General features: G+C 42.9%; 1 protein-coding gene across 4 annotated transcripts in view; it reads right to left on the bottom strand.

Annotated features, from left to right (window-relative positions):
* arhgap17a (Rho GTPase activating protein 17a) overlaps positions 1–22622 on the bottom strand; it is a 33633-nt gene extending 11011 nt beyond the window's left edge. For 2 of the 4 annotated variants that reach the window (XM_037081029.1, XM_037081031.1), the window contains exons 1-11: positions 22021–22621; positions 11088–11127; positions 6384–6488; positions 6150–6182; positions 5632–5708; positions 4822–4933; positions 3966–4042; positions 3395–3512; positions 2507–2575; positions 2225–2306; positions 1074–1201 (exon numbers count right to left, since the gene is read on the bottom strand). In XM_037081029.1, coding sequence (XP_036936924.1) covers positions 1074–1201; positions 2225–2306; positions 2507–2575; positions 3395–3512; positions 3966–4042; positions 4822–4933; positions 5632–5708; positions 6150–6182; positions 6384–6488; positions 11088–11127; positions 22021–22073 — 894 coding nt within the window. In that variant the 5' untranslated portion in view covers positions 22074–22621. Of the gene's footprint in view, positions 1–1073; positions 1202–2224; positions 2307–2506; positions 2576–3394; positions 3513–3965; positions 4043–4821; positions 4934–5631; positions 5709–6149; positions 6183–6383; positions 6489–11087; positions 11128–22020 lie in introns of all 4 variants that reach the window. The other 2 variants (XM_037081032.1, XM_037081030.1) reach the window with 2 other exon arrangements.
* Positions 22623–24433: the final 1811 nt, after the last annotated feature.

Here is a 24433-nt window from a genome sequence, read left to right as displayed (position 1 = left end):
CCATGTCTTCAAGCTTATTTTCAATTTGCACATTAATCCAAAAAGTAAAATTCAAGAAAAAACAAACTCTCAATCGATAAAAGCAAAATGTGGCAAATTTAAGTAAACACTTGTTATTTATTCCAAAATGGAGGCCAAAATTCACTTTACTTTGAGCTCACCCCACCTCCAAATTTGCGTGTCTTGTGTATTCAAATTAGCTACTCCATAAAACAAAGAAATATACTTCTACAATATGTAAGTATTGGTTACTTGCTGATTTCATACTACCAACAAAAGGGGGCAAGATTTCACCAGCGGAATAGCTAACAGCTGCTACCTGTATTCTGTTCATACATTATTTCATATCATATTTCGTGACTGTAGCTAATGTTGGCTCAGTTAGTCATGCAGTTAACTGGATTACCTTGGGAGTGTTGGTGCTTACACTGCCAGCACAGGAGCTTTGGACATACACGCCTCTGACATAACGTCATAACTGTTATTTCATAGCTTCTGCTGAGAATTTTATTTTCTAAATGTTTCAAACTAAATTTCAAAAAATTAAATTTATCTTATCAATGCAACTCTGTGATTCAGTGATTCTAATGAGAATCAAAAGCTCCAGAGCTGCAGAGGTGGGTGCTAAGTCATTTTGTAGTCGCCACAGTGGGCAACTCCTTCTACAAACATTTAAAATGAATCAACAGCAGGATAAAAAAAGTACTGCACTTAAAAATGTAGGCCAGTGGTTTTCAATCCTGTTTCTGCCCTGCGTGTTTTAGATGTTTCTCCAACCCACCTGATTCAATAATCAGCTCATCATCAAGCGCTGCAGAGGCCTGATAACAACAATACATTCGCATCAGCGTAACACAAAGTGTGTTGGAGAAACATCTAAATCATGCCAGGCCAGAGGTCCCCAGGATAGGGGTACTTCACAACAACAGTTTGACTTTACCCAGATGTCATCTTGCAAGTCAGGGTTAGGCAAGTTCAAATAAAATAATCACCATGATTGAAATTCAAAGCACATTTTGATCAATTCAGATTTCCACGTCCTCTGCCTCTCTAACCCTCCCCCATATCCTTACCTCCTCCTTCATGCCAGTCTCTAGAAGCATCATGACACAGGCCTCTAACGGTAGGGCGATCTCTCTTCCGCTTCTCTTCAGGTGTTCGTCCAGCCCAGTGCCAAATGCAGGCTTCTCTGTCCACGAGTCTGAAGACGAAGAGAGAGACTCAGCCATACAACACTTAAATTAAGGTCATATTGTTGTAGAATAATTTTGTGCCTCATCAATCATGCTGGTATGCATAAATAAATAAGTAAATAAATATCTAAAAAGCTCTGTGAACCAGCCTGTTGCTGGTCTGGATGGCAGATTTCTCTCCCTTGGGCCAGTTCCTAAACCAGTCCTCACTTCCCTTACAGGGTGCCGTCAAATAATAATCACATGTTCTGAGCAAGCCGTCGCTTTGTGTTTATCTGTGCATATGTGTGTGTGTGTGCTAATAATCTGCAAGTGAACATGGAGGCAGAGGAGCGAGGGGGGGGCTCGCAAAAATCCAGGTGGGTGCGATGTGAGCAGGGGTGTGTGTGTGTGTGTGTGTATGGAGCTCGTGAGTCATCACCACATGCTGGGAGACCAGGCTCGTCTGGTTTGGACCACATGTGTTCAGCACAGAAAAAAAAACAAGGTCCTTGAATAAGACACGGCACACATGAGTGTGAAACAGGCAAAAGAAAAGAAAAAAAAACAACCTAGTGAAGGAGCTTAGGGAGGAGACATGGAAAATTTGATTACTTCTGGAGGGCAGAGCGGTGAAAACAAAAGACTATTCTTTAATATCTGGGCCTCAGTTGTGGCCTTTAACTATTACCGCAACTGGAACAACTTCTGGTAGAAAAACACAGAAGAGTGATATAATTGAAAGGTACAGTAGCTGGTTTCATTCCTCAAGCCAGTTGGAAAAGGGAGTGAGAAACTGTTTCTCCTCTTAGCAACACCTTTGTGCACGCTTCTCAAGCGTCCCCAGTGTGCAACAGGAAAAGGGTTGTTTAAAAAGGGACACTGAACAACACAGGAACCACAGAAAAAAAAACAGGGGGAAAAGGCACACGTGCGTTCTCCAGGAAACATGTCAAGAGGTCCTACATCACGCGCCGCACAGAGCTGTCTTGTATGCAGCTTCTTTCAACAACGCTGCAGTGTTTTTTGCATGTGCGTGAACGTGTTATTACCTTGCTGTGCCTGGATGGTTGGCAAGACATTCTCCAGAACAGTGAGAGACTTTCTGTGGTAATCAGCTTGAGCTTCTAAGAGCTACAGAAACAAAAAAGAAAAACCACAGAGAGGAATTGATGGGGAGGGTGGAGGGGTGGTGAGTCGAATCAGACGAGCAGTAAAAGACATGACAGCAAAGTAAATAAAATGGCTAGCCAAGTCTATGTTCCCCAGTTCCTGTGCAGCTGTGAACATTCCCACAGAAACACATGTTTGGCTTGTTGACATGCTGTACTCACTGTTACAAAGTAGCGGGCATAGTCCCCTTCTTTTGAGAAAAAGCTGTACATGTCTGCAGCCAGCTGATCCTGGTTGATAAAGACAGGAATTTAGACTGTTAGAGCACTGAGTGTGATAAGTATGATCCTCACAATGAGACTTTACAATAAAATAACAACAAGAATGGTGGCTTTCCTGCTCTAAACTCTCAATAATTTAACAAACATCTTCCATCTCATCCATCTAACGGATGTGGATTTCAGGTGGCACAATGACAGACGTCAGTGGTCAGCTAAGCCTCGGCTCCGTGCTCAGCGTGAGTCATAAATCCTCCCGCTGTTGGCAGTGCTCTGTGAGGCTGGGGAGGGAGAGCTTGTGAAGGGGGGAAACACAAGGCCCTGTGCTTCCTGGACAGAAAACCTGACACATCAGGCGGCCGCTAAGCTCTGAAACTCACCAGTGATTCAATTCAGGAGATGCAAACACATGCACACACACACACACACGCTGAGCTGACGGGGCACTTTCAGTCATCCGTGTGTGTCAGCAGACTGGGACAGGGGGCCCGAGGGTCTTGGGAAGTCCAGTTGTTGATGATGAAGCCAACTTCCAGTTTTGTGAACTCTTAGGGTCACCTCTGGCCTACACATTCACTCAGGATCTAAGACACTAGCTCTTCTACCAGTGTAAGCATAAAATAAACCACACACTATATTGCCTTTATTTATTAAAAGCTTGTCATCTACATATAATGACATCATGCCAGTTTCCCAAACCACCCAGCAAAGGTTCTTTTCATGACCCCGACAGTGCATAACTGGTGGTATTCCCTGCTATGACTTTGATAAATAAGGCCATAATATTTTCCATTTAAAGACAACTGAGTCCTCTTCATTCATGCTGGTTACCTTGCAAAGCTCCACTTTGTTCATGGCCTCATCCATCTCCTCCTTGAGTAGGTCAGCCTTGGCCGTCAGTGCCTGAGTGTTTGTTCCTGAGATTATTGACTTGGTTGCCTGCAACCATCTGGGTTTGGGGAGACGAGGAAAAAGTGGAAAATTGGAAAAATGGGATGAGACACACTCTGTGATATAGAAATAATATGGACAGTCAGTGGGTTGGCTTTGATTAAAGATTATCACACTGTTTAAGAGTCAGGTTTTGTACAGTTTAAGGGGTCAATTCAAGCTGTTACTAAACCTCAAAAGACTCTTGGAGCATTTGTCACCACATCTTTATTACTATGAATGCCATTGTGAATAATTTAATTGTATGTTACCAGGAGGGAACAAATAGATGGAAACAGATGGTTTCATTTTAAATATGAAAAGATTTTTGGGAGATGGACCATCAGATTATGCTGAAAATCAAGACACTGTACAAGTCCTAAAGTATGGTCTGGGTACATATACTGACACAGCATTCAAATTGAAAAAATACAACTTCATAAAAAAGAATCAGCTGTAGACGGAGATAAACCTTGCTCTGGCAGAATCATAGTCCAGCACCAATTTGGCCAGCTGTTTTCTCTGCTTCAGGATGTTGGGAATGTCCACCTACAAAAGAATTAGACCCACAACACACGCAAGTTGAATGAGGCTGAGAAGTCAGAATGACAAAGATCAGACCATTGTTTTGATCGTTCTTCCTGGACGACAATATTTCCACCGACCTTTTCTTTGAAAAAAGAAAATAATAGAAAATACCATTGATTGTTTGCAGGTTTGTAATGGCTGATTCAAAGTTTTGGAACATTTACTCTTATTTGACAACGTTCACACTTAAACACTGCAGAAGAATCACAGTTAGAAGCCTGTAACTGGAGGTCTTGGCCCAGAAGGGCAGGGCACAGCCACGTACATGAAAACAACTCCATGTGATTGGGATGTTGTGTTCACAGGTACAAAGTTACAGATGCCTGATAGTCGAAAGTTTCTTGTGTTTGGAAAATTTGGCATAACAAAATTAACAGGTGGCAAACCCACAGTCTGTCATGACAAAGAGAAAAGGCCTCATGCTCAGCCAGTGTTACCAGGACTGGCATCACTTTGTTTTGACTTATCCAACCTCACAGGATTACATTACCAAAACAGGTCGGTGTGGAACATACTTTTTCGAGTCCATTCAACCTCTGTTGAAAGCTCTGCTCCATTTGCACCCATACAGCTTCAGGCCAAACAATAGAAGTACAAAAATCTTATCAAATAGTCTATTCCACCATTATTAGACCAAAGAAAGCAAATAGTAGGGGCGTGACTGCGCTCAAAAACAAGCAACGTGCTGAAAATTGTTTGAAATATTTAACTTGTGTTTGAGTTGCTGTGAAGTTTCTTACCTCTGCTAGCTGGCTGAGGGGATCCAGAACGTCCTTCTCTATCTGCAGCTCGTGTTGCATCAGCTCTGATGCCAGGCGGTTCTCTGCATCGCCGCACACTTCCATCATCTTCCTGTTAACGCACATCGGCACAACAAGAGGGTAGAGTGTTAACATTCTTAACATAAGTCTGTCTAGTCATGTCTCATTATCAAGCCAACAGTATTGATGGCATGAGGTCTTCCTGACAAAGATATACAAACACAGAGGGATGACAATCTGGGACAGCGGCTCTTCCTCTGTTCCCAGTCAATAACGGAAAACAAAACCAGGTTATTTGTAACATCATCACTTCTAGCTGCCCAAAGCCAGGCTGCACACGCTGACCTAGTGCGAGTTCATCTACATGAATCCAGGTTTTAAGCCAATGGAAGCCCTGAAATGAAGAACAACACAGTCTAAAGCTGACTGTTTTACGTGAATGCATCACATTTACCAGCAGACCAACTGACGTACTTTCCCTTCCTCATTACTGTCAGACTGACACACGCTCACCGCAGCATACACTTGGAGACATTCACTTTCTAGATCCTCAACTACAATCTGTCTGCTCCCGTTTTGTGTGCTGCTCTCGGTCACAATGGGTGATCTGAATCTCACGGAAGGGGAACTGCTGAAAGTCCTGTCTACAGAACACCAAACCGGGCAGATAGCTTGCCCTCAATGTGTGGCCTCATATTTCACACTCCCTTGGGTGCATCTGCTCCATTAACAACAGTTGCCAAGGAGGAGCGGTTGGTTATCCGGCCTGTCAATCAATCACAAACTCACCCTATCAAGGAGTCTTCTCCCAGCTGGTTTCCACCTTCCACCATCGCCTGGGATAGTGAAGTCAGAGGAAGCTTTTTCTGTTGTGTTTGTGTAGAAGGAAAAACAGATGCACACACTGATTAGACGTATATATTAAGACACATACTACATGCATCCATTTCTATATAGCAGTTTCAGTATGCGATGTTCAAGCCAATGGAAAATTCACCAAGGACTTTCCATTGAGCAGTAAATTCACAGCCAGGAAAGAGGAAGAGAGTTTTCTGAGCACAGGAGGAAAATACAGACGTTAAATGGGATTTAAGATGCAAACTAGGGAAGTCAGACGTCCATCAATTTCAAAGTTACACAATAGTGTAAAACATTTATGAGTGTTCGACATCCTGTTTTTACCAGAGAATCCCAAAGGCAAAGAGGGTCATGCATGGTGAATAAAGATGACAGATGTCTGAATGGGAAATGGAGCAAGTGGTGCCGAGGACCAGAGAGGTGGAGGAATAAGTAATCTGTGTTTTTACCTGACCATTTCCTGTATAGAGGCGTGGTACGGACTGTGGTGCATTTTGGGAGGTTTTGTGGGGTAGAAAATACAAAAAATAAATCATCGATAGAATGCCTACTGTGGACACTAAAAAATGACAACTCAAAATGTGTGGGGGAGGCAAACATTTTCACATATCCTAGAACAGTTGATCTGGTTAGTTTGATTAAAAAGTTAAACTGGAGCTATGACAAAGGCTTTGATGTCTCACATGTCTCTTCTCTGCATCTGCACCGATGTGTCCCTGTAGACACGACACCATCCTCTTGTGTGTGTTGTGGGACACCACACGCACCAACTCCATGCGCCGTTCAATCTGTGCATGAGACATAAGTAGGAAGAAGAGATCTTTAGCAAATATCTTCTATATACATGTTAGGGATCAACCAGTTAGCAGTCTGGTCATTACTGAATTCAGTTTCTCCAATAACTTTGAATTCTTTAAATATCATTGGCCAATAATCAAATTAGACACGATTTATAGGGGCAATAATACCAAGCAGGAAGTGTAGAAGAAGAACGAGGTAAAGAAGGTGAAGAAGAAGTAGAATGTGAAGAAGAAGAAGAAAAAGAAGAATTTATGGATGCATGTCATCATAAATCAACACATAAAGAGACAATTTCATATTTACAAGTTTTGTTGTAGAATTGTGTGTTCTCGAAAATTAAACCATAACACAAACTTCATTCTAATGAACCTAAAATAGTGGGACTAGACTACAGCCTGCCACGTTTTGAGCTTAATCTCATCCACACCAACAACATCATCTCCATAAACCAACACAACAGTTTCTGTGCTGTCGGTGGCTGATGAGGTCCAGCTCCACGAAGATAATTAATTTGTAGCTGCCTTGAGGGAGTCAGAGGTCAGAGGTCATGCATGATGGATACGGCTTGTCCCCGTGGAACAACACTGGAATGTTATCTGTGAAACACATGACTCATCGGAAGTGTCTCTATAGCAACGGCCGCTGGGCTGCGACGGAGGGCGAGGGGTTTCTTTAAAAAAAGGTCTTTTTGATTACATAGGCTTTCTCCTGTCTGCTCGCCTAACTACACAGATCCACTCTGTGCTTTTAGCCTGTCAACATATAATACTGGCATTGATGGGAGTCACGGCTATTCTGGCTTAAGGACAGAGGCCAACTGAAGCTCTGCGGGATGACTGTTCACTGTCCTTGTCAAGCCAGGTGTCTGACTGCGACAGTCAGTGTCAACATTAGGCTGGCTGTGTCACCCCATGAATAGAACTGATGATTGCGAGTTACTGTTTGACTCATCAAGCGTTGCAATGCAAAGAACTGCAGAAATGCAGTATTTCCAAACAGAATAGGTATGTCTTCTGTTTTCTGACATGAAACAAAAAAAACACAACCAGTGAGAGACAGTGGGAGACTCTCACAGGGACAAACATGTCCTCGAGAGTCAGGACAAACAGTGCTCCAAATATAAATGGGAACACTGAGGTCTAGAGGGCAAAATGAGCAGAAACGGAGGGAGACAAATGCAAAGGGAGGATCAACCAAATACCAAACAATTGTGTTCCAAAAACAGAACGGAGTCGGATCTCAGGAATTCCACAGCAGATATCCGCCTCTGTATACACCCCCCTTCTCCTTTCCCTCCCTCTGTTCTCGCGCTCTTACGTCATTATTGACCTGTGGTGGCCCCCGGCATTCCCAAAACAGCTGGCTCAAATACAAACTTCACCGAAACGGACACTCACGCATGTATACACACAGAGAAACACTCTGCTTCCATAGGCTAAAGGCTTGGGAACGCTGCGTACTCGCAGGCCTGTTAGTACCTGGCACAGAAACGAGCAGGGGATTCCCCTCCCTAGTGCTCCGAGAGGGACGATGTTCCTGTGTGGGTGTATTGGAAATGTTTGGGTTACATGGCACCGGGAGTATTCTTCTTCCTTTCATTGTCACAGACTGGGCTTGGACTCGCACCACCATCCAGTCAAAAAATAAAACATGTGGAGGAGTGGGAGAACCTAGGGTAAAAGGCAGGCGGCAGGGTGTGTGTTTCCTCCTGCAATGTGTTGACGTCAACCCACGGTCAATCCCATGACGCATCACCGAGCAGGGAATCCCAATACTGAGTGGGACAGACAGGGGGAAAGAGACAGAGAGGGTGTCTGTATTTCTGTCTGTATTTGTTTATTGGTTCCTAAGTGGAAGGGCGTGAACATGTCTGGACAAGTCTAGAATGAACAAAAATAACATGATGCATTAATGGTGGAGTTACGCAGTGAGCCACTGATGGCAGACAAAATAGTCTTTGTTTATATTGGGGAGACATGGCAGAAGTGTTCTAAACAGCTGGTTGCTACCTTTTTTAACACTGCTCATGACTGGTGACAGTCCAACACACCATTGCATCTTGCATGAAAAGAGTGGGTTGGCTAACAGTAAGGTGGAACACACATTGGTTTCTATTTATTTACACAACTCTTAAAGCCTACAGACAATGGCATCATGCATCAATTGGTCCCTTCGTCAATATTTGACCCAATTATGTGACTCATATCTTTAAGTGCACTCTTAACATCATTCATAATCATTTTTTTAATACGGATTTAAGGAAGGAATAAACATGGAACAGGAAGGGTGTGTGCAAGCAGGCACCCTGGTATTTCTGGTGTATTTCTAGTGGGTATGCCCCCTGTGGGTGAGCTGATATTATATGCAAGGGAGCAGTAAAGAATGGACAGCTGGAACCAGAATGCTGGGTGGCTCTTTGGCACCCTGGAGGAACATATTCAGAAAAGGGCTTGCGATGAAGAGGCTAAGAATAGGCCAAATTCTGAGGACTCACACCTGGGATGTAAATAGGATTAAATAAAGGGACCAAACTGGGTGACCACACAGATTTGACTGGGTGCAGCTAATGTGCGTGATGAGCTGAGCAAATTTAAAACTCAGACAAAGTGAATCTCAGATGTTGCTTCCATTGTTCACTTTGTGTGCCAATTTTCTGTTACATTTTCCTTGAAAGGGTTAAGGGTACGTGATTAAAGGAAAATTTCACAGTGAAAATGATCACTATCACTTCCCCGGCAAACTGTTCAGGGAAATGATGAAGAGGATTCCTGTCTGTAGTGGGAGGCTAAGAAAAGAACACAGCTCACACAGCAACACTGCAAGAATATCAAAGGATGCCTTCTCTATCTACCAAAGAATAAACTGAGAATTTCTGTTGAAGCGAGGAGTGACACTTCGATCTCAAACTCTCCTCCCTTTATCTTTTTATCAGACAGCAATGTTCCTATGAAGTGAGAGACAAAGCCCACAGAGGCTCAAGAGCTGTTTTCCAGAGAAAAGGCAGAACAAGTGTGTGTCTGAGGTACAGTGAAATTCAACTGTCAGACTTAGAACTATAACATCCTCTCTTCGGTGAAAGGTATCCTAAGAGCTTAGTCACCACTGTTCACTTGTCCACTTGCATTACAGCAGCCCATGCCAGCTCTAGGCTCTAACTCTGATGTTCTAGCTGTCACTCAAATACGGTTTTGCCCATGTGAAGGCCAGTATCACCTCAGAGAGACGACTGTGCCGCTCTTGTTTATGCACCAGCTATAACAGAGGGTGGGGTGACTAATAATAAGAACAGAAAAGATTAAAGGGTGTCAGACATTGTTACTTTGGGTGTTCTCGAGTAGTAACGCAAAGCCAGCTGAGTTTGTTTATGACGCCTCCCATGCGAACACAAAGATGATCTTCATCTCAGGAATGTCTTTGCTGAGCAGCCAGGATTTTGTCCCGACCCCACCTGCACCAGCAGCTTTCCCACGCACCACACAGAGCTACACACTGTGGCTGTATGTCACTTATACATGGTAGACACATCCACAGCCCTTCTTCTTACTGCAGATGTGCTTCTCAAACATGTGTCGGCAATAGTCCCGAGAGTTTGGAGGACTGAAGGTTAAAGGCAATTGTCAACAAGAGAGTAGGGTCTAATCAGTGATGTCAGCTGCTGTATGGTTGGTGTGAAAACATGCATACATATGAGTCTAGTCAGCACATGGTCCAGCTGCTCTAAACTAAATTTAGCATGTGTGTTGTGAGAAGTGCTCACTGCGTTAGTGTTTGTTTTGCATCAAGTACTGCCCTGGTGAGCTTGTGCTATTAAGACAAGTAAGTGCAGACATGTTGCAGATGAGTTCTCTGGAAAAGAAGAAAGCTAACTGGTGCTGAGAAAAGAAACATAAAAGAAATATGGGTTGAATAACTGTTATATGAATCAGTAAGATGAGTTTGCTTATGTTTATTTCAGAGTCTGCTACCAATGTTTTCCACTTTGTCGGTCTGTGTGCGTCATCACAGTAAACAGTGAGAATCCTGGAGAATCCTGTTGTAGCCCAGACACGATTTAGAGTACTTTGGTAGGCTCCTGACCTCAACTGTGCAAGATTCAGTCAGGAAACTTTACAGTTGAGTAGTTGAGCTCAAAATAATAAAATAATAATTGAAAATGGGCATGGTTCAACCCATGACTACTGAGTACTCATGTCATAATTTAGTGATCACTATATTATGATCATTTTGGTGGCAGGATGTGATCCCATGGCAAGATGGTCTACAGCATAATATTATTGCTAAAGGAAAAAATGCATTCATGTGTAATAAACAGTGGCACACTATAGACCACACCAAGTCAAACTTCTGGCTTTTAAAAATATACAAAATATTTTTCAACATTTTATATTTTCATGTTATATTTGCGTAGAACTGATTTCTGCTTGTATTGACTATATGGCTAGGAAAGAAAATACTTTGTGAAACTGACTGATCTGATTCTGAAGGGGACAAAAATTGGTGCGTGGGACCACAGCTGCTGTCTAACAGATGCAGACAATTCCAGCGTTAAGAGCTGGTCAGTCTCTAAAGTCAGATTAATGATTTACCTGCAGGAGGTCATCACTGAGGACTTCTGTTTTCTCCGCTCTGTGGGTGAGAAAAGACAACAGAGATGGCAGATTAGCACTGACAAACAACGGTAGAGCATAAATAGTTGGACTTCATCACACGGTGCAGTGACTGTGACAGTGTCTGGTAGCGAGACTAATGACATCGCTCCTGACAAGACTGGTTTTTAGGCTCAGCTTGAACACAAAAATGGCGTCATGGTATTGATCTGGGCATCCGTTGGAACGTTTCGGGGGGGGTGGCTCTCTTCGCTTGGTTGCCACGGCCCGACCAGCCAAGGAACAGGCTGGAGGCAAAACATGTCTCACCACAGCTGCATCAACTGTGACCAGCTTGGATAGTATCTGATAACAGCTGTTACTAAAGCAGATTCATGACGAGGCATGTTCTCGGTGCTCAGTGTGTTTTGATTTCCTTAAGCCACAGCTAGCTGGGCTCACAGTGTCGTGCATATGGTGGCCACACAGTCCTGCTCTGCTTGAGCCTATTAATAGTAAACTAATAGTTGGACTTGGAGAGGTCAGACAGATTAGATTCACTTAAAGGGAGAAGGCTTGGAAACACAGGCTCGGCTCAGGCTGCTTATCAACACCTTCACACGGGGCTACTGTGGCTAATGCAAGGGGGAAGGCAACACAGCAGTCAGAGGGTCAGTAACTGGATATGACTGTAGGACAGACTCACGCACCAAGAAAAGCTATGTGTTGTTTGTGTTGTAGATGCAGACAGTTGACATGTTCCACACCTGGGTAAAAGGGGAATAAAAGCCTATTTATCAGATAACTGATGCACTAATGTGACCTTCACTCTACTGATATGGACTCTGATACTTCAAATCAGGGTTACTGCTAATATAATTACCATACTGATCCAGTACAAGTGATCTTTATGCAGATCTAAACTCTGTCTTTTACCCTGAGAGGAAGTCAAGTTTTCAACAATATAATGGCATCAGTTTGTGTTAGGAGTTGGGCGAACTTGACCATTTTTGATCGTGCTCTATCTTGAATGCGTCCATAGTCTATGATTTCAGATTGCAGTATTTAATATCTTAATTACTTCTGTTTCTAAACTTGACATAATCTCATTAACCAGCAGGTCCTCATGACTTAAACATACAAAAAGAATGATGTAACCTCCTAGATGACTACACTGATTGGATGAATTACTTCAGGAGGCTCTTCCTTGGGCGACTGTTTTGTCAATAATGCAATGTTTGTTTTTGTTAGCAAAATGGAGGGTGAACAGCTTGTGCCAAAATGAAGTACCTTTATGGCAATATTGTGTTCAACGGCAAATGGTTCAGTGTCCTCTGAACTCCCAGTCCTGACCACTGGCTGCATGTCTAACTGAGCTAGGTAGCAAAAGGCAGCTGTAGTTAGCAGCAGTTAGCCGTGACTCTAGCAATACTGTATGCTGCCCTCTGTTTGTTTAGAGTATGAATTCAACAGATGGCCAATTCTTACATAATGCACTTTGAACAGTGTGCTAATGCACACTATTATGGGAATCCATGACCACTAGACAAAGTTTTCATATGTTACCCCTCTTCCACATTGTTTGCTCTACAAACCTCAGCTAGACACTGTCACTTTCAGTTTGATGTAGAAGTGTTGTAAGTGGTGGTGAATGCTTAGAGTCTACACATAGAGAGAAAGTTCCCACCACAAGACTGAGTGCTAATGTAAAAGTTCTGCAGCCATTCTTTGGATGTAACTTAACAGCGTGACTTACTGTAAACTGGAATCACAGTAAAGTTGGAAGAGTGATGACGAACCAATCCAACGTGAATTGCATAATACCACTTTGGAAATGGAGCTAATGAGCAGACCTCCCTCTCACGTGACTCCATTGTTCAGCTTTCTGGTGCTTTACTGTTGTTCAGAATGGAGACTGTGCATGTACTACTGTGCCCAACTAATGTGCACACTTTCAGCTTTCTCACTGAAGTGCCCTGCAGACACTCGCACGCATTTTGGGAAACTGGAGCTCTCAAACGAAGCCTGGGCCCTCCTCCAAAATCTGCTCTCTATGAACTATGGTAACCTCGTCACAGCTGCTTTCAATTACAACACAGAGGCAGGGAGCGGGGAGAAATGGAGAGAGACTGACAGAGAGGGGATGACCGTTGGTGGGTTATAAGGGAAAGAAATATAAATACAGAGATGTTTTGGGGTGGGGGGCGGGAGGGTGAAGACTTATCAAAAGTGCCAAAACCAGAAAAATCGCAAGGCTGGAGATGAATGGAAAGATTTCGCTGGAAGGGAGCCGTCGCCAAGCTGGTGAAGTCACACGTGCAGAGTGAGGACCTATAACCCACAAAAATCTACAGACAAGCCTTCCAACTAGCCAAGGGGGGGGGGAAGAGCCACACACATAGAGCCTGATCGTAAAGCCACAATATACAACCCATGTTCTGGTGAAGTCTACATGCTGAAGAGCCCTTTATGTGGTTCTGTCGAGGGCCAAATCTACAATAACAATGTGTTCATCAAGCAAACTTGTTTGTTCAATAATACACGCCTATGTATCATACATGGCCCATACAAGCTGATCATTCATGATGTTTATGTTAATGCATACAAATTACTTAAAATTACTCATTTTAAATCCTAATGAGGGTGTTTTTGACTCTCATAAACATTGCCCTAGTCTGGTAGTAATCGAGACATCAGAACACGTGAAGTTACTTTTATTCAAAGTTCTTATAAAAGCAACCCCAGAAAGCGCTGCATCACTGAGGCAAAAAAGGGGCGAGTTGCGGCCCTGACGGAGCACAAATAACAACAAACAAAACAACAATTGTTTTGTCGGCATCAGCTGACCTACAGCGAACAGAGCCGACCCCATCGTGCCTCAGTGAAGCAGCAGCCGTTGGGAGGAAAAGTGTGTCACCGCGCGCTGCATGTGACTTCTTCACAACAAGAGATCCTCGCTGCACAGCCGTGGCCGTGCTGCATCAGAGCGGTAACCATGGTGACCTACTATCATGAGTGGAGAGGGGAGTAAGTGAATACGGCAGCCATAAGCACAATAGAGCGGCTGTTACCAGCCACTCAACACAGGGAGGGTCCGCCTCTAAGGGGTTGCAACAGTTGGCAGCTTAAGGCATAAGGTAATGGATACTGGACCCAGATGAAAGGAGCAGGAGAATAATTGAGTGACTCAGCCCATACTACTTCCCTAATGCGGCTGATTATGGGAGCTCTTACACTAACATTAGACCAGGGCAAGTGCAGGCAAGACAGAGGTAAAATAAATAAATAAATAAAAGCCATATTTATCCAATGTGTATTGATGTGTCAAACATCATGACAGAGCAGGATGCTTCCTTCCTGGCAGATATTTAAATACCAATGTTCTAATATGAGTCATAATTTTGTCTAGCTGGTGAAATGTGAGAACACAGTGAGAACATTCCTTCAGAATTTCCCAAACAACCCATGATGTCATAAATTAAAAGAAGCTCTTGTGTCCAGCCAAAGATGTTGCCATAGAAGACAAAAAAAGACCAAAATCTTTACATTTGAGAAACCCAAATCAGTAAATATGTTGTATTTTGCTTGAAATACGATTCAAATCATTGATAACTAACAGGGCTCTAATTTATGGTTGTCTGATCGATCCAGGATAGGGAAAGTTGTCAACATACCACTAAGAAGATGATCCACACCTACAAAACGTACCATGGAGGAGAATACACGTGTAACTAATGTTTAAATAAAATCATGACATCTGTGCCATGTAATTCTTTTAGTTATCAAACTATTTTGTTGTAGAAACATATTTCATAATAACAGTCCGCATTTACTTTTGGACAGTTTTAGTCAGATCTCAGGACAGTAGAAGACATCCTTGTTTTTGCCACGGTCCTGTCACGACTCTCTGTCTCACAAAATTTTCAACTGGATGACAGCAAAAATCACTTCGGCTGTAAACAAACAGCCCAGCCTCATAGCTTGCGTCTGTTTGTAGCAACGACAAAAGGGATCCCGACACACCTCTATGTCCTCGAGGCACTGGCCTGGTTAAACACAGGGGACACACCCAGAGTCACCCATCCTGGTTAATTCAACAGTGACCTTTTTGCTGGTCCCTGCGGGGAAAGTTTCCTATTCAACGACTCCCTCTTGAGTGACTTAAGGACTTACAAATACAATAAATCTACATTAGAGCGCAAAACAATGTGCTGGTCACATTGTTGGCCTCTTAATACTCTTAATACAGTGCATTGGGTGATATGTGAATGATATATGACCTCACTTTTGGCGAGCAGTGAGCTTGAGATCAGGTCACCTGTGGTTGTCAGCTAATGCCTGTGCTGATTCACTGACTGTGCTACTCTGGTGTGGCAAAACAACCTTACCAACCCAGATAAACTCAAGTGATGCAGCGATAACATTAATGTGGTGGCTGACATATCAGGGTTTAACCATTAAAATCAGCTGATTAGCTAAAAGCTTAAGTGGTAAAGGTATGGCTCATTGTCTCAACATTTCTGCAACATGCTGCTCTGATTAATTACTGCAAAGTGATTGTATAATGTTATCGATCAGTCAGTGTCACCGAGCCTTAGCAGGGATTTAGACCAAAAACAGATCTGCACTGGTCAGAGCCTGTTAATTACCCGTGAGACAACAAAAAGCGATACAGGAAGTCCAGTTTGAGTAACAGTTTAATGCGTTTAAAGGCTTATCAGACACCCACACACTGCACAACAGTTTGTGATGCAAATGGCCAGGACTTCACAGAAAGTCATCACTGCTCCAACTATTTTAGCTGTCGCGCAATCGTGAGGAAACACGCATTTGATCGGCCCTGTACAGGATTATGTCTCACGGTACTGCAGCATGGTTAAATCAACAGCCTGGATCAAATCAAACGAATAGGGCCTAATCTACATGGACACTTGTGTCTTTCTAAATATAATGTCAAACGACAACCATTTTGTCACCGAATAAACTCAAAATATGCCGATTTCATCAACACATACTTCGAGTTTACGTTTGCTAATGATGCCGCTAACACACATAAACGTTTGTGTCTGCGTCCTTGTTCCAAAAAAATCTCAGTTTCTGCCCGTCCAGACATGAAAAACTGAAATAGGCGTCTCTGAATATCCTCACCCTGGATGGCGTTTTCCCAAAGTTGACACTGACGGCCACAAGGCGTAGAAAAAGCTTTGTGTTAGGAAATAGCCACGTGTGTGTGGACAGGGCCTGTGTTTTCACGCAGAGCTCCAGCCTGTCTTAACACAGCCCTAGAGATGCAAACTGGATCTGTTGATGGATGTCAAGTTGTCAGATCCTTTTCATTTGCTATGGAGAGAGGGAGGTCTGACTGTGTGTTGGATGGATGTGGACGATTTGACAAACCAATTGCTGGAACCAAATTTGCATAACTGAGACTCAACTGCATGCAAATAGGACAGTCTAACGTGACATGCCAGGCTCACTGCTGTATATCTTTATATTTAAGTGACAAGTAGAAGACTGGTTTCAATTTGCCAGAAAGCTCACATTCCCATGAAAAATCAAACCACTGTTAATAAGCTGACTACTACGTTTACTAAAACTTCAATAATTTCCTATAACTTATGACGTAAGCAGAGACAGTCCGTGTTTCAGAAGGCACTGGCACTTTAAAATATTTGCAACCAACCATTAGAGTGATGATTGTTGACACCACTTGATTGGACCAGGCCAAATTCCTTCCACAAAAACTTATCTGAGGCTGATTTCCGGACAGTAGGACCTGACGTCCTTATCACAAGCAAAACAGAGCAAATGTAAACTGTTATGCATCACCTGCGCAGCGCCAAATTCTGACTTCATTCTGCTTGATTGTTAGTTTATCTTCATGCAGACAGTGGTTATAGCCTATGACACCCTATTCATATGTTATCTCCTTTAAGTGTGCTACTATCTGACCACATTGACCTGCAGTAAACTTGCCAGTGAGTCAAAAGCTAACAACTGAAAAAAGCTTCTACAAAAGGGCTAAAACTCCTTTGCCGAGTTCCCTGACATCCATCACATGCTGTTTTTTCCCCGTGCCTCAGTTTCAACCTCTCTCCCCACATCAATCTCCCCAGCTCTCTCTTCTCGTCTCTAGAAAGCCACTAGCATGACTCTGGGAGGCAGTTTCCTGTTTGCAGAAGAAGAAGGAGAGATTTCCTCCTCGGAGCGGCTGCTCGCTGGACACAGTGTTCTGCCTTTGCACAATCACAGGAACCCAGGGGGCAGCGCAGAGGGCCTTCGCACTCCTAATTTTTGCAGATGCAGGCACAAAGCAGAGCATGCTTAAGTTGCCCTAATCCAGTCGCTGACATATCACTCGGTTAACAACAGGGCATGTATGTGAGTGTGCAAATAACCGTGCTTGTGCATACCAAAGAGCAACCAACTACTGCACACTCACACACGCACATACACACAAATGTCTGCTTTCTCCATTACACTCTCTCCTGTTCTAATTTATTGCACGGGGGAAATTATGAGTATTCCAGCTGCCCTGGTTCTCTTGGTCCTGAGTTTTGGCTGTAGGAAGAAACATCTCTTTGTAGACTCTACTGATGGTGTTACCATCAAATAAACATTACAGAGATGGCAAGAAGGCAATGACTGTGAGGTGCATCTTTGCCAGTTTCCCTATTAACAAATCTGCCTGGTTTATCTTACCTGTGATCATTTTCATTTTCAGTTCATCTAATTGACTGTTTTGAATGAGTCATTCTATAACGCAATTTATAACATGTCAAAAATACCACCCAGAATTCTACGAGTAATGACCCACAGTAAAGTAACACGAGACAGTCTACGACTGTGTGAGCTAGCAACAGTTGGCTTACTGAAAATGTTCTTAGATGGACAATATTTTAGTCTTGAAACTAAAGCCTGACAAACACTAGACTTTTGAGGCCAAGGGGATTGGCCGATTACAGAATAAATACAACTCCAATATCAATATATCAGAAGATATACACACACATTTTGTAGTGACCTATCAAATGTGGTTATCAATCACAAAGATCTGTAATGAAGGCAGGATATTTCACAGTTTGGCAACAAACGTTATGGTCTTAAAGGCGCAATATACAAGAATCTGGAACCTGTTGAATTAATAATTGGAACAAATAGGGGGCAGTGTATTACCAGAGTAACCAACAAACTGCTCCTAACTGAAGCTGATATTAGCTAGTTAGCTAAGCTAACCATGTAGCTCGCACTCCCATTGGCCTGGACTTGGAGCTTGGCGCACTGTGATGGTGTTGTTTACTACTGAACTACTACCTCACGAGGTGGCTGGCTGGTTAGCACGCCTACTTCAGAATATATGTCTGCATCAAAAAACATTGTTGTCTTTGGCACAGTGTCAAAACTGTTATTTCTTTTTAACTTTTTTTTTGATAATTTCAGTTGTTTAATGGTTTATTCTTACATATTGCAATTATAAATGATATGAGTGCACTGAAACAGTAAACCTCACTGGGAAATTAATCATTATAAATGACCAAAATTATATTTTTAAGCATCATAATATAAGGTTTATCAGCACATATTAGAGAACAGGTACACCAATACAGATTTATCTGTGATAGGCAAATCCACCTGTAATACTTAAACTGAAAAGGCTGCACTATATATCAATATAAAATATACTAACTCAAACACATCATGCCCTAGCTTCATACAAGAGCAAAACATGCTTTGGTCTCATTTTCCATGATTAATCTACAAGAGATGTCTGTAATAAAACATAATAGTCCGATTTAAGGGTTCTTGGACGGGTAAATGGGAGCCGAGAAAAACATGCAGGCTCTACAAGCACAGCAAACCACAAGAACTCTGGATCAATTTGTCTAACAAAGCAGGGCCTGCACTCCTCTACCTCAACAATCACCCTAATCATCTCTAGAATGAGCAATTCTTTCCAAATAGAGCTGTTCAAGTTATCTGTAGGAAATTGCTGTATTTCATCATACCAAGCCGAAAAACCTAAAACATCAAAATGTCTTCTTTTTTCATTATCATGCAGCCATAGGAACTGATATATTGTTCAGTACCTTCTTAAAATACAATTTTACAAATAAATTGGTATCAGCAGATATTCATATTCAGGCATCAGAATTGCCTTAGAACTGGAAAAAAGTAAATTGGTGCATCTCTAGACTGAAGCTCATTAAGTTACCAGAACACCAAAGTCCTAAAAAAGGTTTATTCCTCGAATAAGGAGCCACATCCTGCTTTAATGAAGAGAGGTTCATTTTTCTACAAAGCCTCTCTTATTTCTTTCTGATGATAGACTTTTTACGACCAGCACCGTGTCACCCGTTACCCTTTAAATGTTATAGCATAGAGAGATTGATGGCCATTGAAGAGAAGGTCAAATGACAGCTGAGATTATCTTTGTCTAGGTAATTCATTATTTTTAAAAAATGATGCATTGTTGTTTTCTTGTCTGTAGCTTCATCTGCTACTGTGGAGCACAGGGTGCACCCGCTGTCTGCCCGAGGTGCCAAACACAGTTGACGCCCATATACAGACGCTAACAACAACAAAAGCTCTCATGATGAAAACATCCTCTGACACGTCTCACCCTCCAGTCCAGATCGAAGCCACTGCTACTTCAATGCATCCGGTTACAGAGGGGGACACTGTGTGGCATCACACGACACCATAACGGCCCCAGTTAACGAGCCTAAACACTGGAGAACACACTGTCATTGTTCAGATATATACTCTTTTCTCAGACAGTGGATCCATTCACTTAACTGCTCAGACACTGCAGTGTGTTATTAACTCGGGGGGGAGTGGAAGCAGACAGATACTTATACATAGCTTACTCACATTAATTTATTCAATATGTTTAACATTTGATGTCTGGCGGTTGAAGCTGGCCATCTAATGGGGATGCTCTTAGTGCCATTATATTGGCACAGAGTGATAGTAAAAATCTTTCTGTCGGTCGACTATCGCTGCATATCGGTCCTGTTGCAATATGCTCTCATCTCTTTGCCCTCAGTTGACGTCTGAACTCAGCTGCACAGGGGCAAGTATGAGCAGACGTGTCCTGGGCAGCAGATGTCTGGACCCTGGCGTGTGCAGCACCAATACACTGTTATAGTTTGGTATCCGTTATCAACTGATGTCGTCTTCGGCGGGCCCACACAGAGTCTGTTGACACATCTCCGTGTCTCCTTGTGCATGTGGATGACAGTTGTTCTCAGACAGTGCTGGGATCAAAGTTAGCGGTGCAATGTGACATTGCGCCAAATATTTTATTTACTGATGAGGAACTTATCAACATGGATAACAGCGAGGTATCAAGTGAATAAATACTTAAATGACTGCCACACAGACAGAGGTATGTAAAAACTGTGTGAGCACTTGATGGACTACCTGGGGAGGCTGGAGCATCTGAAGTCCCTCACATTGGTGATGAAACAAAATCTCAAACTCAGCGGTTCTACTGAAATCTACTAAACGTTTAGTTCAGCCAGATTAAGGGAATTTTAGGTTGTTTTGATGCACTATGCACAGATCCAGGGTCAGATTTTGGTTGCACTGATGTGTCTAAGATGTAGCTGATGATTTAAATGTATTGAATTTATTCCTGTTTATAATGACTGACATAATTGCACCTGAATTATGCCCTGGTGCACCTAAATGAAAAAGTTAGACACACAAGTGCATGCAAATGTGAAAAGTTAGTCTGTAGCCATTCTACTGACTTCCACAGATTTTCAATCAAGGATCACCACTGACACCGACAGCTAGACCGATCTATCAGTTGGGTGATGTTGGCCACTGACAGATATGGAAGTAGGGCCGTACAGAACATCCAATATTGAATCTTTTGTTTTACAGAATGCTAATGTAGGATAACTTTATTCTTCATTAAATTCCCAACGAAGCCCACTGTCTCAGTGAACTGATGGGCCGTAAAGGTTTTTTGCTAAACTGCAACACAGCCTGCCTGCGTTACGTAGGTACAGTGTCTATGTGGCAAGTGTTTGATAACCACATTTGAGGGATCGCTGCAAAAGAAATGTACGAACATGTTATGTGTTACCAAGAATATCTGTTAAAATATATCGGAATTTCTTTTACTTCCCAGTTTCCGTATTGGAACTAAAATCGGTTGCTGTCTGCTGAAATCTGAAAACAATCAGGGTCAGCCTGGTAATATTTTTAACTCAAAGCAGCATTTTTGTTATGTTGTAGCTTGTAGCTGACACCACACACAGCAAACTCACATCCCATACAGCTGACATGTCTGAAATCCAGTCAAATTACAGTTTGAGGTGGCTCTTGCAACAAAAAAATTAATAAAAATAAAAAAATATATAGGTGTCTGTTTGACAGTGTGGAAATATCTCAGATGACATTCCTACCACATATACAGACACTTCTGTCATTTTTCTTACAGAATGGGACCTCCCAGTGATAGACAGTGACTGACCCAACTGAAGGAGAGTGCCTGAGAGAAAACTGCACCATTATTGAGCTCCTGGGTGCTGCTCATATCCCCTGCAGACTCAGTGCCAACACTGTTGTCTGGTTCAGAGTTTTTTTTTGGGGGGGGGGGGTTGGTTGGTCAGACAACAAGGAAAGCAGTCCCCCTTCTAACCAACCTGCTTGTATTTACATACACAGCGCCATGACCCTGGTTGTCAGCCATTGAGAGAGTCCTCCCTCTCATCACTTTCTCTATCAGCTCCTGTGATTACTCGTGTAACATTTTCACTGCCGAACAGCTAGAAAGCGAGCAAAGTAAAAGTACGCTGAAGGGGGTTTTGTGTTAAGCTCTGGAAAGTCATGTCAGGGAGAGTGGAAAAGGAAGAGAAAAAAAGTGTGTTTGCTAGTCTGCTAACGAGCTCCACTGAGCGGTGCTGACTCGGGTACTTGCCTGCCAACTGTCTGATTGGCGAGCTGTTTCATCCGATTGAACTGCTTCTTCATTTTCGCTCCCTCGCCGGTCCGTCCTTCCGAAGTAACGCTGCAAAGCCGGGGCTTTGGTTTGTCATGAAGTTCACAGGGCCTCTCCCCCTCGTTTTCTCAATTTTCCCCCCAGGCTGTCGCTATGACAGGGAAAAACAAGCGAGAGCCATGGAGCGCCCCAAAGCCAATTAAAAATAGTTTGTAGCCTCGCTAGCCCCCGGAGCTAGCCTTCCCCGAGTGGAAATTCTAGAGGAAAGTTCCCGTTGGGGGCGACGGCATGATCCGCGAACCTCCTTTTTGGTTTGTGTCCGCACATTAAAGTCCCCCGAGTGCGCCGTGGCTAACTTTTCAGCGGCTCCGGCGGCTTCTCATGGCTCCTGTTGGTCGCTGTGTTGACCGTTAGCCGGACGAGCTAACGTTACCGAGCTGGATAATCCGTTCTTCTTTTTCCCAGAGCGGAGCGGAGCAGAGCAGAGCAGAGCAGGGAGCTGAGTGAACAGCAGCAGCGGCGGCGGCAGCTCACCTCTGCTCACTGCCAGCACAGAGAGGAGGAGAAGGAGGAGGAGGAGGAAGAGAGGGGGGGTGAGAGGAGGGGAGAGCGGCAGGAAGTAACGTTGGGAGCACCGCAGCATCTGCCAGACAGCAACACCTCCCCCTGGACACTGACAGGAGGAGCCCAGACACACACACATACATACACACATACACGGAGCCCTGAAAATCATTGACCACTGTAAAGACAATGGCATGATAATGTAAAAAACAAAAACAAAAACAAAAAAAACAACTAATTGACTCATTCATTCATTGATAAATGGGCATGTGTCTGCAGTGCTCATACAGATTACTGAAACCAGAGAACAAGGTTAACCTTAATGGTGCATTCATTTGCCAAACGCATTAAAGGATACGTTCACCCCAAAGTGAAGACGTCATAGTACCCTAGTCAGCAAAACATTTCTGGAGCTTTAGAGCAAAACAGACTAAAGCAGATGGGGACTTACATTTGGCAGACGCTTGTTGTCCAAAGCGGCTGATAGTAATTCATACACAATGATGGCTGTGACTGCCATGCAAGGTGCCAACCAGTTTTTTGGGGGGTTGAGTGTCTTGCCAAAGGACACTTCAAAATGCAGACAAGGGGAATCAAACCAGTAACCTTTAGATAATAAGACATTGAATCTAACTCTGAGCCACAGACACACTCAAATGTTTTATAATGGAAAAAAAAACAACTTAAACAAAACATGAAATGGTTCCATACAGCTCGTACAGTGCAAGATGTTTATGAAACCCTTTTTTAAAGACGCTATACTTCACTGTGACTGCTAAACTGAAAGTGTTAAAATGTGGGATCTCAGGGCTTCCAGAGACTTGGATTGGACTGGACAAGATGTTTTGAGCCATTATATGTAATTTTTTTAAATTTCATTCACTGATTTTTCCAATGCCTGAATAAACTGATTAGACAAACTCATTTTGTTTTTGTTACTGAATAAACTGAACAAACAAACTGACCAGGGACCAAGGACAACACAATTCTTATACTGGTTCACCTTCTTTACATTTGGCGGACCCTGCCACCTTTCTAGCTTCAGTGTTCTGAGTTTTTGTTATTGTTATTGTAAATACTCGAATTCTGAGCTTGAACTTCTTCTCAAAATCCACACAGAGATATGACTGTGGTTCAGGGGCAGAGCCAGCCGGTTGTTATTCCCTTGGTCTGTATGATAAAGTGTCCTTGGACAAGATACTGAACCCCAAAACTGCTCCTGATGTGCTGGTTGGCACCTTGCATGGCAGCCACCTATCAGTGTGTGACTGAATGTATGAATTACTGTAAGTCGCTTTGGACAAAAGCGTCTGATAAATGTAAATTATACTACATATCAACTTTTTGTTGCTGTTGTTTACAACTACTTTATTTGTTTAAGAGGAATTCTGCAACACCGTTTTGCTGTAAAGCTCCAGAAATGTTTTTTTTTCCGGACAACAGAACTTTACACAATTTAACATTATGTTGTACAACATTATGTAGAAATTGGCATTTTGTGTGATTTGGCGCCCCCTACAGTATCTGAGTGCAAAACCTCTGTGGTAAATAGAAATCCCATGCAGAGTGGCTGCGACAGAGACTCCACTCACTCTATTAAAAGACACTGTACTGTCAAAATAATTTAGAAGCTGGAATTCTAAGTTGGAAAATTTTACATAATGTTGCAATGTGTATTGTAATAGCCAGCAGCTGCTAAAAGTATGGCAATAATTGCATGCACACTCATCATCTCATGACTGTGCAGTATTGTGAGTAAATTTCCTCCACAAGTCTCTCTTTTATCATCCTTGATGCGTTTCCAGATGTTTCTTTCAGGGGATTTGAT

The sequence above is a fragment of the Acanthopagrus latus genome, chromosome 20 (assembly GCF_904848185.1).
Source record: "Acanthopagrus latus isolate v.2019 chromosome 20, fAcaLat1.1, whole genome shotgun sequence".
Taxonomy (NCBI): Eukaryota; Metazoa; Chordata; class Actinopteri; order Spariformes; family Sparidae; genus Acanthopagrus; species Acanthopagrus latus.
The sequence above is the reverse complement of the archived record's forward strand: the minus strand, read 5'-3'. Positions and strand labels throughout refer to the sequence as shown.